The 16,441-nt window shown below is 37.7% G+C and overlaps 1 protein-coding gene across 1 annotated transcript in view; it reads left to right on the top strand.

Annotated features, from left to right (window-relative positions):
• The first annotated feature begins 915 nt into the window (after positions 1-915).
• The window catches only part of LOC125689959 (plasminogen-like), a 21,761-nt gene continuing 6,235 nt past the window's right edge, over positions 916-16,441 (top strand). Inside the window, exons 1-14 of the mRNA XM_048937774.1 lie at positions 916-1,048; positions 2,474-2,609; positions 3,697-3,803; positions 5,096-5,210; positions 6,100-6,263; positions 6,762-6,891; positions 7,019-7,137; positions 8,351-8,513; positions 9,400-9,527; positions 10,075-10,234; positions 11,936-12,129; positions 13,111-13,259; positions 13,952-14,045; positions 16,012-16,129. Coding sequence (XP_048793731.1) covers positions 1,000-1,048; positions 2,474-2,609; positions 3,697-3,803; positions 5,096-5,210; positions 6,100-6,263; positions 6,762-6,891; positions 7,019-7,137; positions 8,351-8,513; positions 9,400-9,527; positions 10,075-10,234; positions 11,936-12,129; positions 13,111-13,259; positions 13,952-14,045; positions 16,012-16,129 — 1,826 coding nt within the window. The 5' untranslated portion in view covers positions 916-999. The remainder of the gene's footprint in view (positions 1,049-2,473; positions 2,610-3,696; positions 3,804-5,095; positions 5,211-6,099; positions 6,264-6,761; positions 6,892-7,018; positions 7,138-8,350; positions 8,514-9,399; positions 9,528-10,074; positions 10,235-11,935; positions 12,130-13,110; positions 13,260-13,951; positions 14,046-16,011; positions 16,130-16,441) is intronic.

Here is a 16,441-nt window from a genome sequence, read left to right as displayed (position 1 = left end):
TAACTACTTCACTGAGGAATGATTCCCTAATCCCGTTTCTTCCCATCCCCGTATGGCTGTTACACATACCATTTCCCAAAACATCATTCTTCTAACACAGGTAGAAATGTAGAAATAAATAAATAAATAAATAAATAAATAAATAAATAAATAAATAAATAACCTCACAACCCCAATTTCATCTAACCTTGCCTTACTAGCCCCAGCTAAAGGCTTTATCAACTTCGTAAACCAGCTGAAAGTCATAAGGCACTGATTGCCTGATTTGCCTCAGCTGAGCCCCATAGGGGGTAGACATGTTGCTGAAATGTTTGGGGCATCTTGCAAATCTTTTGAGGTCTATGCAGTCCTGAGATTTCTTGAGATTTCAGGAGCTTTACACGGTTAATATATGGACATTATACATTGTACCATAGTGAACCATACTTCCCAATTCATGAAGAACAAAGAAACACAAATCAGAAATGGGAAACAAGTGCAGGAAGGAAGCTTATTCCCTTCAAGAAAGAAACGAGATTGTTAGCATTATCTGGATCTGATATGGGGATGTATTTTACAAAGCACTGTAAATGCTAAGTAGTTCTAAGACCATGCAAGTCTGAGGCTGAAGATACTGTTGCAGCCTAAGGAAGAATACACAGCATTGTGTAGAATAAAATTGTGTCTAGAGGTAGTTCATATACTTTCCACCACTGCAATCTCCACTTTTGCTTTGGTAAAATGAGGCCAAGCAAACTAAGAACAAAAACATGCCCCACAAAATCAGAGGGTGCTTTCACATTTCCCAGCATCCAATACAAATGACTGAATCTGATTTGGTAATATCCAATTCAAGGTTGTTTGAACATGAACTGTATGGCAAAGAGGGATCACAGTATGGGAGAATCATTAACTTTATCTACCTGCACTGTTTGTTTGATGCCTCCTCAATCCAGTACAAGTCAATAAAACTTTGTGCACTGACAGACACAACTTCCAGCACCCACCAGCTGGGCCAAAATGGGATTTACTAAAGCCAATTTGCTCCTTCTTCTCTTGCTCAGCTCAGGTAAGAGTCTTTTTTCTTCTGCTTGTGTGGGTGAGATAGGGGCCGAACACTTGAAAGCTTCATGTTGTGCAAGTGCGTTACCAAATCCATGTGTCCTCACTTGTATGGATGATAGTTGATTTGGGGTTTTCTGGACAGCAAGAGCTGCTGGTGAACAAAGTCAGAGCTGTGGTCTATCTGGTGCTTATTGGAGGTACTAAAAGAGCAACTACTACATGCCAGAAATGGGGACACCTTCCGTAAGTAGTCCAAAAGCCTCTGAGAAAATCCACAGCAGTCAGTGAGGCTGTACCTCTAATTCAGCAAGCTGTGGATCAAATTCTGGAGCTTTTTTATACTGCCAAGCATTGCCAAGCATGGTGATCCTGATTTTCATCTATTATGGCAGGAGTTTAAAAGTTTTTTAAAGTAATATTTGAAACAAAAATAAAAGAGAATGAAGAAAATCTCCTTGATATTCCATGGACATCACACTTTCTCTTGTCAAATTCTTAGCATGAACGTTCTCTATTTTCTTGGGGGCAGTAAGTAAAAATTTAATCTTCAACAAACTAGTTTTTCCAGAAGTAAACCTAGAATTCTTTTTTTAACAACTTCTTAAGAAGCTAGGGGTTCCACTAAAGACAACATATGAATTTCAAGAGCATCTGCAAGTTGTGTGAACTATCCAAGTATAAATGATGCTGGGGCTAAGTGAAAGCAGCTTTGACTTTACCATGCCTGACAACAATAACCTACCTTGAAAAATGAAATAACTAAGCCACATCACTTCTGTAAATCTGTAACCTTATACTAGGTATGGAAACAAACTGTTCTTAACATTAGGAATGGAACATGGAAAATTTGTGGTCATGAAAAAAATTAATTAGGTGACAAATTCCTTTATGAGTAAAAAATATTTGAGAGCAAATTGTGAAATATATGAGCAAATACATCATTTACATCTGATGCATATGTGACTTTCAGATATAATCACACTAATTGATTCACTAATTTATAATGGAATATTCTGTTGCACCGGAGATATAGCCTGACAAATTCATTATTAAGCCTGCATAAGCTATTACAACAACTTAGTGGTGGTCACTGTGAAGGATTACACTGTTTTTTTATTGATTGAGATTTCTTATTCCAGGGCAAGATACGTGGGGGACAAACTGTTCAGTAACCAATGAAACTGTGGTGATTGTGGTTTCCACATAGGCTCATAATCTCACAGTCTCCCAGTTTGCAGTTCTCCAAAATTTTAGTGTTGATACTAAAATTAGTATCCCATCATTCTCTGACTGATGTTTTTTTTGACAGCTTTAGATAAATGGTGACTTCACTTGCCAATGCTGTGTGAAAAGTGGGACACAAAGTCACAGATCTTCGTAACTGCAGAATTCCAATTTTTAATGCCTGATTCCTTTTCTTCTCTTGTAGTGAAAGGAGACATACTGGATGACTATTTAAGAACAGATGGTGTTTGGATACTTACTAGAAATAAAGAGTTTTACAGTACAAATAATGAAAAAGAATGTGCAGAGAAATGTGATGCTGAAATAAATTTTAATTGCAGGTAATTTCTGTTGAATCTTAATCTGCTGTTGCTTAGAAGTAAGTTTACATCCTCAAATTTGGACAGAGAGCAAACAAATAAATAAACCTCTGCAATATGTAGCTGGAAAAAAAAGAAAGTATGAAAGAGACAAACAAGTAATGTTTTTGTTTGTTTGTTTTGTCATTTCAACACATTAGTGAAGTGATGCACATTTTCCACAAGAAACATTGTAATAAAATAATACTGAGTTTTCTTCAACCCTTTTGCTCTACACATCCTCTTCAGAAATGTGCTACTCAGAAATCAGGGTGGGAGCTTTAGCATGAGATGTACATGAACACATTTGTGTAAAGCAAGTCCACAGCCCTTAGGGCACACAAGGGACTGTCATTCAGGTGCCAGCTCCTGCGAAGTCCCTCCTGGGAGGACCCCTTGTTCTTCAGAGGTCAGGGCTGGTGGCTATGCAGACAATAGGGGCTGTCTGAGGAGCTGAAGGCACAATCTGCACCTGTAGGTAAGCCAGGATGGGGTTAGGAGCCAGGTGCTACAGCTGTTCCCGCTATAGCTTTTCCCACACCAGCATCCTCATGCTCCTGCAGCTCTGCTTACAACAGCATCATCTGTGCCCTTGCCTTGTGGCTTATCTCCACCCGTAAATTAGCAAAAGGTCAATTAAAGGGTGAATCTGCAGTGCATCTGTCTTTCTCTACAAAAGCCCAAGTTCCTACTCTTATACAATGCTTCCCGAAGGGCTGTTTGCACTTGTTTAGCCTGATGTTGCCTTGTTTCACAAAAGAGGAGTGAGATGTTTTTAATGCGTTGTAGGGAAAGGTACTAACTTAAGCAGCTAGAATGCCATTGGCAGTGTTTTGCCAATGCTGCAGCTAGCTTCTCACACAGTAACTTACTGACATACTCTCACATCTTGAAAATGCCAGCTACTTCAAAGCAGTAGAAAATGTCTGTGTCTCAAGTATTGAGAACAGCTTCTGAAAGAGCCAGGTGGATATCAAAAGTGCTAATAAAATAATAATTTATAGAAAATTAATGAAAATTTGAAAATTTGAACTGAATTAAATGCTGTTTCCTATGTTCTTCTCAACAGGGCCTTCCTATTCACCAAGAAAAAGCTACAGTGTTTGACACTGGCTGAAAATACCAAAACAACAGTTGTATTCCACAGTGAAGATGCAGTTCTCTATGAAAAGAAAAGTATGTATATAGTATGACACTACACATTTATACATTTAGTCTATTTTTACTGCATCCTTGCATTCCCTGCTGCGGTGCTGGAGAAAATGGTTGAAGGTGGTAACAGTTTCAGTGAGGTGAGCTTGAACCCATTATGAACTTATCTGGAACTGCCAGAGAATTCCCCATTTAGCACCAAGGATTCTTATATATGACTTGAACTGGACTCAGTCAGATCTCCTGTAGTTGTGTGTTACTATGATCAGGCATAATAAACATACTACAAAGCAAAAATCATGCCTTTTTCTTCCCACTCAGTATTTATTGTGTTTACTTAGAAGAAATCAGTAGAAATGAAGATTGTAGCCAGTGCCTCAACACTTTAAATCCAATACCTTTTACTAAAGTAAAAATTGACCTGTTATCTTTTAAATTAAAAATGGATAAAAGAGGAGTTTCTGCTATACAATTCTTCGGCATATATATTGAAACCAAATATACATATACATAAGTAATTAGATATTAAATTGAAATTTACTCTTCTAAATTAATAAATAATATTTGACCCAAATTATATTCTGTAACAGAGAGCAAGAAAGTAACACTGGCATAAACTAGCATAAATCAAGACACATCCCTAACTTCTTCTGTTCTTTACACCGCTTGCCATTGTCCAAGCTCTTCTAAACTTCTGAAACATCTGAAGAGATATACTTGGTCCTCATGTTATTACCAGAGGATATGATTTTTATATCCAGGAGCCTTCATCTCTTCAGAAAAAGAGGAAACATCAATTTATTTTTTATTTTTTATTTTTTGATGTCTCCAATCCCAAATTTCATCCCACTGACCTTCCTGAACTCAGATATTCTATGTTTCTATGACTCTATAATTTGTAGTCCCTTGAAGGAATAGTTGCATGACACTTATGCCATGAATGTGCTTATGAAAAATACATTTCAAGGAATCTCCAGATGTCAGTGAAAGACCTTGTTTTATATCCCAGTATTATGATAATGTAATATCCAATTCGTAGTTGTAACTTGTTACATCTTCTTTTCTAATTTGATTTTATTAGCTTCATAAAATGCTTCAAGAATTTTCTTCTCTAGTTACTTATTCACTTCTAACTAATGCATTTTTAAATACCTTACAGAATCACATCTCTGTGTTCACATGTGCGAGAGGTTCAAAACATATCTAAACTGATTAACTTCAAAGTTACATCTGCATACTCTGAGTTTTAAGAGATGTAATGTTGTAGCATTACTGAATTTAAAAAAAAAAATCAACAAAAAACAATTCAATTTCAGTTTACCTTCTACAATGTAAAAGAGGGATTGGGGAGGACTACAGAGGAACAGAAGCCAAAACTTGGAGAGGTATTCCATGCCAGAAATGGGCAGAAAAATCACCCCACAATCCAAAGTAAGACCTTATTTATATTTGTCTTCATATTGTTCTGAATCATTTCCAAGCTTTCCCAACTTTACGTGCATAAACAACTTCATATTGCAAGTTATTAAAGTGACATTTTAAGACAATTTTCAGCTCTTGTATTAGTTTTGATTCAGAGAACTGTAATGGTCTAGATAAGAAAAGGCTGCATTGTCAGCTGGAGAAGTTTTGTCCACTCACTGTGCATCTTAAGAAGGTGAAATGCTTCTTCCAACAAAACTGAATGAATGTTTTATTACCGGTGACACAGAGGCCAGAATTTCTTTCTTCTGTTGGAGATGTGAAAACAATGAGCAGTGGTGTCTTTCCAGGTCTCTGACTCCCCTGCCAGCCCATGTTCTAATGAAAATTGGAACCACTTACTTAGATTTGTAGTTTAAAAATCTTTTAGTCTTCCCAGGAGGATTGCTATTGGAAAATTCATCAGAAGACTTCCTTCAGTCTCTGCAAGTTTGGATCCAGTTGCACTAGCTTGTTAGCCTCCAGAAATACTACACTTTTCAAGTAGGTGTCTTAGGAAAAATAGATCACAGACCCCAGGTTGCAATGAGTTGATTAGACAGCTGGATTCATGTAGTAGAGATGATAATATTTCTTTGAGATTTGCAGAGTTCTTATAGGCTGTATGCTCACTCATCATTGGCAATTGGGGTCTATGAAGAGATTACTTGAAGAGATTACTACTGATGATAGTTTAGAAAATGATCTTCAGATTTCATTTATGGAGTAGAATTTGGAATCTGTTTCTCTCATTTCTACTATGAATGAATAGAGCCCAAAAGGAGCTGAGTATGTTTGACATATCCCTTCTGCTCTACTGAGAGAATTGTATTAAAATATAATTTTAATACTATTACAGCTTTACACCTGAAAAACACCCCAGAGCAGAGTTGGAGGAAAACTACTGTAGGAATCCTGATGGGGATATAAGAGGACCCTGGTGTTATACAACAGATCCTGCTACCAGATTTGATTACTGTAACATTCCAGAGTGTGAGGGGCAGGTCATGCAGACTGGAGAAGGTATATTTATTTTTCTGGGAATGGGTTTTCAGCAAGGACATAACATTATTCCTGCTGTTTTTTCTTATTTTATTATTGCAGGTTGGTTTCAAACATGATTTTAGGTCAAGCTGAAACTTTAGAAGATACAGAGGATTTTTTTTTATTTTTTTTTTAAGTGATTTGCTGGTATTGCTTTGCTCTTACTGATTTATTTAATTTTAACAAGAGTAAAGACTAACCCAATTTCTGTGTTGCATATAAAGACTCCAGTGCAATCAGCACATGCAAATAAAGTGACAAAGCACTCTCAGCAAATGATATCTATCTCTAAAGCTTGATTCGTCTGACTAGGCTATCATTCTGAGTCTTCTGGATTCCTTTAATCATTCTTTAGGGCAAAACCTTCTAGAAGAACAAAAAATTTCTATTATTTCTGTTTTCCTGTCAGTGTAATCTTTCATGAGGATCAGAGTTCAAGGGCTGGTGTGAACCTTGCTTTGTTTTCATTCTACACAGATCCTACAGTTGAGTGCATGGAGTGTAATGGTGAAGATTATCATGGAAATGTTTCCAGAACAGAGTCTGGACTTGAGTGTCAGCGCTGGGATGCCCAAGAACCTCATATGCATGGATATACCCTGAAACAGTGAGTCATTCTCAGTGCTGTGTTGCCCCACTCATTCCCACAGTGCTTGGGGGACCCTGCCTGCAATCATACTGCCACAGCTATCCACAAAGAACTCATAAGCTCATCTTTCATTTTCAATGTGCAGCTTTCCAGGGAAGGACTTGAAGATGAATTACTGCCGTAATCCAGATGGTGAACTTCGGCCCTGGTGTTTCACCATGAGCCCCACTAAGCGCTGGGAATATTGCAACATTCCTCGTTGCAGTGAGTCTGACTCCTTGAAATCGCTCCATAGGGTAGCTCTTGCAATTAAAATAATGCAGGGAGGGGAAAGACAAGAGGTGACAGTTGTGAATATCCTAAGGATGTCCTTGTGAATATGAGAAAGTGTACAGAAATGAGCAGAATCATTCACTATGCTACTATTGCATAAAATCATATATAAGGTGATTGAGAGTGCAGGTGCACAATGTCAGAGGTGTTATGGAAACTGATTTTCTTAAACAACCATACTTTTCAATTCACCTGAAAGGCAGGGCATTCTCTGGTCAATCACTTTGCTTTTCCAGTTACCTGAGAAGGCAGAGTCATGAGAAATGCATTAGCCTCCATGGCTGTATTGCAATATTTTACCTGAGTCTGACCCGCAGAGGTAGAACTGCCTTTTTCTTACAGAGGGATAAGTCCTGAGAAACAAGTTCAGGCCTCAGGAAAAAACCTAATTCAATTGTTAGCTAACCTGACCATGAAGAAGAACACACTAGTTCTGGACATTTCCAAGGCACTAAATAGTGATATTAGCACTGCCATTAGAAGTAGACTGCACTTTGAGAAAATACTTTGTATTTGTATAAGTAGAGCTTGCTTTCTTAGCATCTGCTCTTGCCAGTGCTGTAAGCAGCAGCATTTGTTTCATAGTTCATTTCAGCAATCACAATTACAGGTATGATGAAGTTGTGAAAGATACCATAGTCTCTCCATTTTGTGCTTAAAACTTTGAGTTTAAAGAACAGACCCATCATTTGAGTCCCATTTTTTCTGCTCTGGGAATTACCTATACAATGGATATGTAATATAAATATGTTTCCTTTTCTTTTACCCTCTTCAGGTTCTGTGGTTCTATTCATTGCTTTTATTTTGATGTTCCTCATATGCCAAGCCAATTCATTTTCTCTCACTCTTCTGTCTCACAATCCCAATCCACTGACTCCAGAGCTGTACCTCTGAAGTAACCTCATTAGTGACTGTTGTAAAGGGGCAGACACAGGGCAACCATTAGGCAGCCTGACTGCTAGTGAAAATGCGTGCTTTTGATTTGCCATGGCTTTTCACCAGCGTAATCTCTGCTGAAAGAAAAATTTGCATGTTACCATAGTAGAAAGCATAGATTTTTTTTTTTTTTTAAATATAGTTGAAAGCATTGTCTAGGTGCAATTTTTCTGTTCTTCACTTTTGTTTTTTTTAAATCCTGTTACAGCTGTGCATCCACCAACCTCTGGCCTGGGCCCCCAGTGTATTTCAGGGAACGGAGATGACTACCGAGGCAGGATAGCCATCACTGCATCAGGAAACACCTGCCAGCATTGGAACACACAGTTTCCTCACAAACATGGCTGGATTCCTGATAGATACCCCTGCAAGTATGCTGAGCCTCCTCATTCTAGCAAATACGCAAGAACGTGGTTTTCCCTTAGTGATCCAGATAAAAAGACAAGAGGAGCAGTTACACTGATAATCTGTTTTCTCTCTTTTTATCACCTCTCACTACTGCTATTCAGGCCTTGCCCTTCATTTTTTTTTCTGCACTCCTTTTTTTTTAACCAACTTAATTCTCATGTACTTATGTCACCTATACTTGCATTCCTTCTCATCCCACTGCAGTTGTAAGTATTTACTGCTTTTACATTAACAAAACCCCTGGTTGTGTTCTTTGACACACTTTTGATGTGCTACACTTCTGAAAAGCAATGCTTCAAGGCTCAAGATGCTCTAATACTTCCCTGTGCTCTGAGGTCAGTGAAGCTGGGTCTGAAGAGCATTATCAATGGGCTCAGGTAGCTGGAACCAGCCAGGCTTTTAGCTGTGTTCCTCTTTGGGACCAGTAGGTTGTGAAATGGATCCTGTGAGATTTTCTGGGCATGCAAAACCCTGTCCATCGTCACTGCAGATGGCTGTTGAGAGCAGAGAGCTCCTTGCACCATGTGACATCCAGCCTTGTCTTGTTCTTGCAGTAGGGAGTCAGGTGCACTAATGGCTTGCGTTTTAAAGTCAGCTATTACTGCCCTTTCCTGGTCTCAAGAAAAGAGGAGAAAGTGTAAGCATCATAGAAACTCTTCATAGGACATCATCATTTAGACTATAAATTCAATGGCTGTTGACTAGCTAGGAATAGTGGTGAATGAGGTAATGTACCTGTAAAAAGAATAAATATAATCACTGACTTCTGCATGCACCAATTGTGAATAGTCTTGTACATAACTGTTTTTTACTCCAGTGAGTTATTTAAAGTGAATGTTTCTGTTTCAGGGGTTTAGAGGAAAACTACTGTAGAAACCCTAATGGAGAGAAGAGGCCTTGGTGCTACACCATCAACAGCAGTGTCCGGTGGGAATACTGTGCAGTTCCCCAATGTGATGGGATAGAACAAAGTGCTGGTATGAGTAGTGGAGTGCACTTAAGGACATCAAAGCAGAGACACACTCCTTGCTTCTCATTGCGAAAAAAAAAAAATAGTAAAAGAGGGGACAGTGGCTTCCAAGGTCCAATTGTAACAAAATCTCCTGTGAGGTACCCATTGATTTAAGCAGAGAAAACAACAAGGAAATTGTTCAATTAAAAGGACAAGAGGAGGTCAGAAATTTAACACAATCTGTATTCTAGAAATAGAGACAAAATCACTAAGATCTCTCACCTTTGAGTTTTCATTTTCAACTCAAACATTTCCACAAATGCCAAAATGAAACAGAGGAATGCACCCTCCACTGGTCAGCATCTGATGTATGAGGATAACCTATGAAAGTTCCAAATAACTTTGGAAATGCCCTTCTGTTTTTCACACTGGCTAACGTGCTCTCGTAGGAAGTCCACTGCAAAAATGAGTCCATCCTTTTTCTTCTCTTACAAATTCAATGTTTTCTTGTGCCTACTCAATACAATCATAAAATCATGATGCAAGAGATCTATTTCTGTTTTCTGCTGCAGATGTGTCTACACAGGTAGTCGTGCCAGAGGAGTGCTATCAAGGCAAAGGCCTGAATTATCGTGGCACAACTTCCATCACTGTATCAGGACGGAAATGCCAAGCCTGGAGCTCCAAGTCTCCACATGACCATGGAAAGACCCCAGAAAAATTCCCAAATGCGTATGTTTATCTCACTTTTTTTCTCTATCTGACAATGACCAGTGCTGAAAATGAGACCGATTTTGTTATCTCAGTACATCTATGCTTTAAAACACTGATAGGGACTGTATCTATAAAAGATAGTTTCTTTCACTGTAATTTTACCAAGATTCAGAAAATATTTCCTATTAGCCTCATGTTTCTAAAGCTGTTATTTTCCTGTTATTTAAATTCTTATTAAAATAAAGTTGTGTTCTTTTATTCATAAATCTGAACTGGTGTAATCAAATCTGAGAGGCTTGTATCCAGAGTTTAGGCATCTGCTGAAATATGCATTTTATTTAAGAATTTGAGAGCTCTGCAGTACTTGTTTTCTACTTGTTTTACCTGGGGAGAACAGAGCATGCATGTTGCAAAACACACGGACAAGAACATCATGGTTAGAGATACTATTTGAAACTTTCTTTGTGGTTGGAACTGGACATCCCTAATTGAATTCCCTGAATTTTCTCACTTGACTTGTTTACTTTCTTCTCCAGAATAGAAATACTGGATTAGCAACAGCTTAGAGAACTAACCATAATTACTAATGTGCCGGTTATATAAGCATGCAAAAACAAGAGAATTGCTATGATACCCATAATTGCTTGATGGATCACGAGTATAGGTGGGAGCCAAATGGCTGGGGCCAGGCTCCTTTTGGTGGTGCCCAATTGACAGAACAAGGGGCAATGGGCACAAGCCCAATCGTAGGAAGTTCCATACAAACATGAAGAAAAACAAGGACTGAAACACTATGACCAGAGAGGCTGTGGAGTCTTCTTCTATGGAGATATTCAAAACCTTCATAGATGCTTTCTTATGTAGCCTGCTTTAGCAGGGGTCTGGACCTGATGATCTCCAGAGGTCCTTTCCAACTCCTATGATTCTGTGGTGGGCAGGAAGGTTACTACTTTTAAAAAATTTTTTCCTTTTTTCCTTTTTTTTTTTTTTTTAATGATGCCATCCTACTTTTCAATCTCTGTGACTGGTTTTTTCAGCCATATTTTTTTGTCATTGAAAGTTCTTACATATTGAAACTGAAACATCCTCAGAGGAGACACTGTTTTTCACAGACATTTTAAATAATTGAAAAGCAGCTGTGAAAATGTGGAATCAGTGTGTTCTGGAATTTATTTTTTTTTAAAGTATTTCAGTTTTTTGGGGATGGGAAAATATTGCAACTCTGCAACTTGCCGGAGAGAAGAATTCCAGTTTCATTCACCCCAGCAAATACTGTGCACTCCCTGAATTACTATGTGTTTGTTTGTTATTAAACAAAGTTAATAATAATAGTAATAATTTGCATGAGTATTCAATTTCTATTCTTCTTCATTTGAGAAAGAACCCTTTGACATTAAAAAAAGAAAAATCTTCCAGCATATTTATAGCTAATTTGCACATTCACATGATTATGTATGCTCATATATATGTACTTTGAAATAAATTCATTGTCATAGCTGCCATTTATTTAGCTACTCAGCATATAAACATATTGCAGCCAGAATTTAACTCCAGTTTTATCTCAGTCATAGATGTTTTTGGTGGTAATAATATATCTGGCAATAAGTAAAAGAATTAAAAAATGTGTTTATCTCTTTGTAGTAGATAGCTTTTTGGAAAGGCGTTCCTGTGATTACTTTCAGTCTTATGCAGCATGAATATTTGTACTTATTTTTGCAGGGATTTGAGGGAGAACTACTGTAGAAATCCAGATGGTGATAGCCGCCCATGGTGTTTCACCACAGACCCCAGCGTTCCATGGGAGTACTGCAGTCTCAAGAGATGTGATGATCAAACTGAGGAAGCCACGCCAAACGACCCCCCTGCAACAGTGGCACAAACTGTTGGCCTGAATATCCCCCCCATGACATCTGGTAACAGCTGGCATTAGCTGTCACCTCCTCTACAGTCTATGGGTCAAACAAACGGCAATCTAACACAGTTATTCTTGAGCAGTGCTACAACAAAACAGGCACATCTGTCCTCCGACAGTCACAACTGTGTTACTGAATTTTGCAGCAAATTCTCCTTAACCAGAGTGTATCTTGCAACCTGTATCATTTTACAGTGCATTCTAGGAGATATCATCTTCGTTTAGGAGAATGAATGAAAATAGACAACACTTCTAGTGTTTCTGTAGCTGTGTGCTATTGAAATACAACGATAATAAATTTTCAGGGAATTTGTTTGTGCCTTGCTTTATTGTTTTTAGGAGGTTGTTCTAATCCTCTTGTATTGTTCATAGGCAACTGTGTTTGTGTTTGTGTTTTTCAAAATGTGTACACCAAGAGAAGTAGGCTTCTTCTCTATCCTTCTTTATTGCTTCCTTAATTAATAGCCTATGTTGGTCAAAGCAATGTGACTTTTCTGAATGCTCCATAGAGCTCCACTGAATAATTGTGTTGCAAAGGAGGGTGACAGGGCTGGATAGAAGATTCATTTCTAAAAGGCACTGTGTACTCTTACATGCAGAAGGAGGAAGTACCTGAAGCAACTTTCTTGGAGACAACAATTGCTTTCTCAGTGTAATGGGCTGCTAACTCTTAAAGATAATTTTCTCATCAAAGGTGCTTCCTAATTTTAGTTTAACTGGGATCTTACAGTCTTCAGATATTACAATATGCTTCAGAAAAATGTCAGCCTGCAGTTCCTTGAATATATTGGTTTGCAGTTCATTTACTCTATGTGTCCAAGAGAACATCTTGACAGGCAAGAGATCGCAACCCTTTCTGCTAAAGACAGTAGAGAATGAGGAAGTCCTAAAAGTACTTAATCTGGCTTAGTTCTGCTTTCCGCAGCACCAGCACATACAGATTCAGTAGATAACAATCATCTCCTTTTCCCTTTTTTCACAGACTGCATTAACGGCAATGGTAAAGACTACCGTGGCACAGTAGCAAAAACTGGAAATGGCAGAACTTGTCAAGAGTGGAGTTCTCAGAGCCCTCATAGCCACAAATACTTCACTCCTCTGACTCATCCAAGAGCAGGCCTGGATAAAAATGTAAACATCTTCTACTGCTACTGGAGTTGTTGAACATTGACTCCCTTCTCCATGACTCCTCAGCAAACATTTCACGTTGAGCCTAAGTGTACTTGCAAATCATTATGCTGATAACCCATGCCCATAGCAGTGGTGAAGAGGGAAAGATGCATGTTATAGTACTTAAGATGTTGGTATTTCAAACGTAGATGTACAACATAGAGCTGATAAGGACTTCCCTTATTTTTGCAAGCACCAGAGCAAAGATTTTTGTTGTCTGTCACCAACTGAGCAGGCTTGTGGCAAACTCTCAGGACTAACCTAATTTGCTCTCACTAATTTCAGTGGAAGAAGTATCAGGGCAAAAGTAAACGCCTTATTTCAAAACACTTAGTCATCCTATGTCAAACTTATTTTAAAAAGCACTAGAGTTAGGCTGACTCCTGGTGGATTCAGAAAATGATAGCTGCGTTATCATATTTGTCTAATCTTACAGTTGGCTTTGATATACAGAAAATAATGAATTTTGTTGAGAGGGTGAATTTGTTTAGAGGAATTTTGTTTACGAAGTGTTTAACATGCAGCGAGGAAGTGATTGGGGAACATAGTTCAGAGTTTCAGGTTAATATCTTTAGAAAACATGCACTTATAGACTTCTTCATAAAGTGGCTAACATTTGCAGTCTTCATTCTTTGTTTTTGTAATTGTTACAGTACTGCAGGAATCCTGATGGAGATGTAAATGGTCTTTGGTGCTTCACAACAGATCCAGAAAAAATATGGGAGTACTGTGAAATCCCGCGCTGCTGTAATTATCCTTAAAGACTTCTCTGTTCATGGCAGTTACAAAAAGTTTTAAATTTAGCTACAAACAGCTGGAGTAGGTAGTAACTTCAGATTTCAATGTAGGGCAGTTAGACCAAACCAGATGTCTCTAATATTCAGCCGTTTAGATAACCTGGTGTTGAGAATCCTCAATAAGATCTCATAGATTCATAGATTCATGTGTTCTTTATTATCAGAGAAGCTGAGCACTTAGGGCTGCTACACGAATTTTAAATACCTAATGAAGCTGTGAAAAGATGTCTATTTTCCTAAGAGTCCTCAAACAAAGGTGAGGATTTCCTTCATATGCATGCTAGTTTTACCATGCACTTTGTGGCAAGACTAGTGCCTTGGGAAATGGCTAATAACATTTCTGTTAGTTTGGAGAACCAGAGATTAAACAAAAATCATTTTCATAATCCGCTGACATAAATTTTCTTCTGACCTGGATGTAAAAATAATTTGTCCCTAGACAGTTTGCTTTTCTTTTGGGGTAGGGAGTGAATTTGGTCCAAGATATTTATGCAGATTTCCTTAATTCAGTCTTTCTATTTATTACACTGAGCAGCTGTAGTGTCTGCAGAAAACTCAGCAGCAAAAGATGTCTTAACTTTTGTGATGCCCTAGGAATTGATGCCAGTAATAGCTCTGGTGTACTGATAATGCTACTTAGGTCACAAAGGCAACTCACTTGCTTTGCTCTTCCCATCTTTGCCTGAATTTTGACAGATGTTTGTGTATCTATATACCTGTGTACACATATATATGTACACACCCATACATGTGTATATATGTAATGAATCCATACATATGTATAAATATAAAGATAAATACGTATGCATAAGTGTTTGTGTGTGTGTGTATATATATATATATGTGTATATATATATATGTTGGGGATATGGAAAGTCTATTTCTTCTTCATCTCATGTATTATTTGTACTACTGTAACATCTAGAGGCCAGGACTCTACTCTGACTGTGTAGCAATGCATAATAGTGAAGACTGATCACTCCATTACAAGTATGTAATATTTGTCAAGCTGGCCATCTAGTGTATTCATCTAAGCAGTGATAAGTTACAATCCTGCACATCAATTTTGCCAACCAGACCTAAGAGCTGCACAGATAAAAGATTACAAAATGTTACACAAACAATAGGTACCACATCTTATAAACAAACCTGCTCCCTGGAATTGCTGTGATGGAACTTCACTTCTGAGATCTGATTTCTTATCAAAAGAACTGTGGGATACTCGATTTTTAAATTAAAATGTCAGTCTTACAGTCTGTTGCCTTTGATTACTAATTGTCTCATAGTAAAACTAACATTTCACATCCATATAAGCATGTAGCTCAGGAAGGCATTACTTGGCTCCTTAAGGAAAATCCAAGCTCAATCTATTGGGTTAACAGGAAACAGAATTATAAGTGTGAGAGCAAAATTGGAAAATTTTGTGACAAGGGGACAGAGAGTGAATTTCTTTTATAATTCAGTGATTGTTTTAAACCAAATCAGAGTGTAGCCTGTAAAGTTTAGAAGAATTTAGGAATTCTTATTGTATTGAATTAACCTGGCCAATAAACTTACTTCATTTAGCTCTCTCTTCCCTTCAACTTCCTACTAAAATTTTTCTATTTAGATAGGACTAATTGTAGTTTTACTTATGTTATCTGACCATACCTAAATCTTTGACGCAGCTGATAATTTTTGTCAGGGAACTTGATTTCTTGTCAGGTCAAATATCATGTATTAGCACGTTGTTGAAATGTTCCAGATAATGCAATCCAAACCAACATAAACAGTGAAAATCCAAAGAAGATATAAGAAGCCTCATCTCTTTCTCTTTCCATCAGATTACACTGTGATTGGCATTACAGAAGTAAACCAAAATTCTTCATTGTAGCTTCTTTTTTTTTTTTTTTTTTTTTTTTTTTTTAACATTGTAGCTTCTTCTGAGCATGACTGTGGAAAATTCTCAATGAGAAGTGAGCGGACCTGTGAGCAACACAGCATGTGTGACGCATCTCCAGGGTCTTGGCCTTGGCATGTCAGTCTCAGGACAAGGTAATGATACTCCAGACTGTATCACCATCCATGAACACCAGGGTTTCACAAGGAACAGGCATTAGAAAGGGATTGGTACAAAACAATGTATATGATTCTGGAGACTAGGTTTGGTTTCTATATAAAATACCTTAACGTATAAAATTAACTTTTTTCTTTCTTTTCTGGGGGGGCATAATGTTCACAGAAAGTTTCTGTTGGGTCTTTAGCACAAAAATTCCCACTTTCTTCTGAATATCTAGAGAGCAAACTTGAACTACAGATACACTTAGATTTACTGAAATGGAGAAGGACTAAGTCTCATAGAAGGTA

The sequence above is a fragment of the Lagopus muta genome, chromosome 2 (assembly GCF_023343835.1).
Source record: "Lagopus muta isolate bLagMut1 chromosome 2, bLagMut1 primary, whole genome shotgun sequence".
Lineage (NCBI taxonomy): Eukaryota > Metazoa > Chordata > Aves > Galliformes > Phasianidae > Lagopus > Lagopus muta.
Note: the sequence above shows the minus strand (reverse complement) of the source record. Positions and strands in the feature narration are given on the sequence as shown.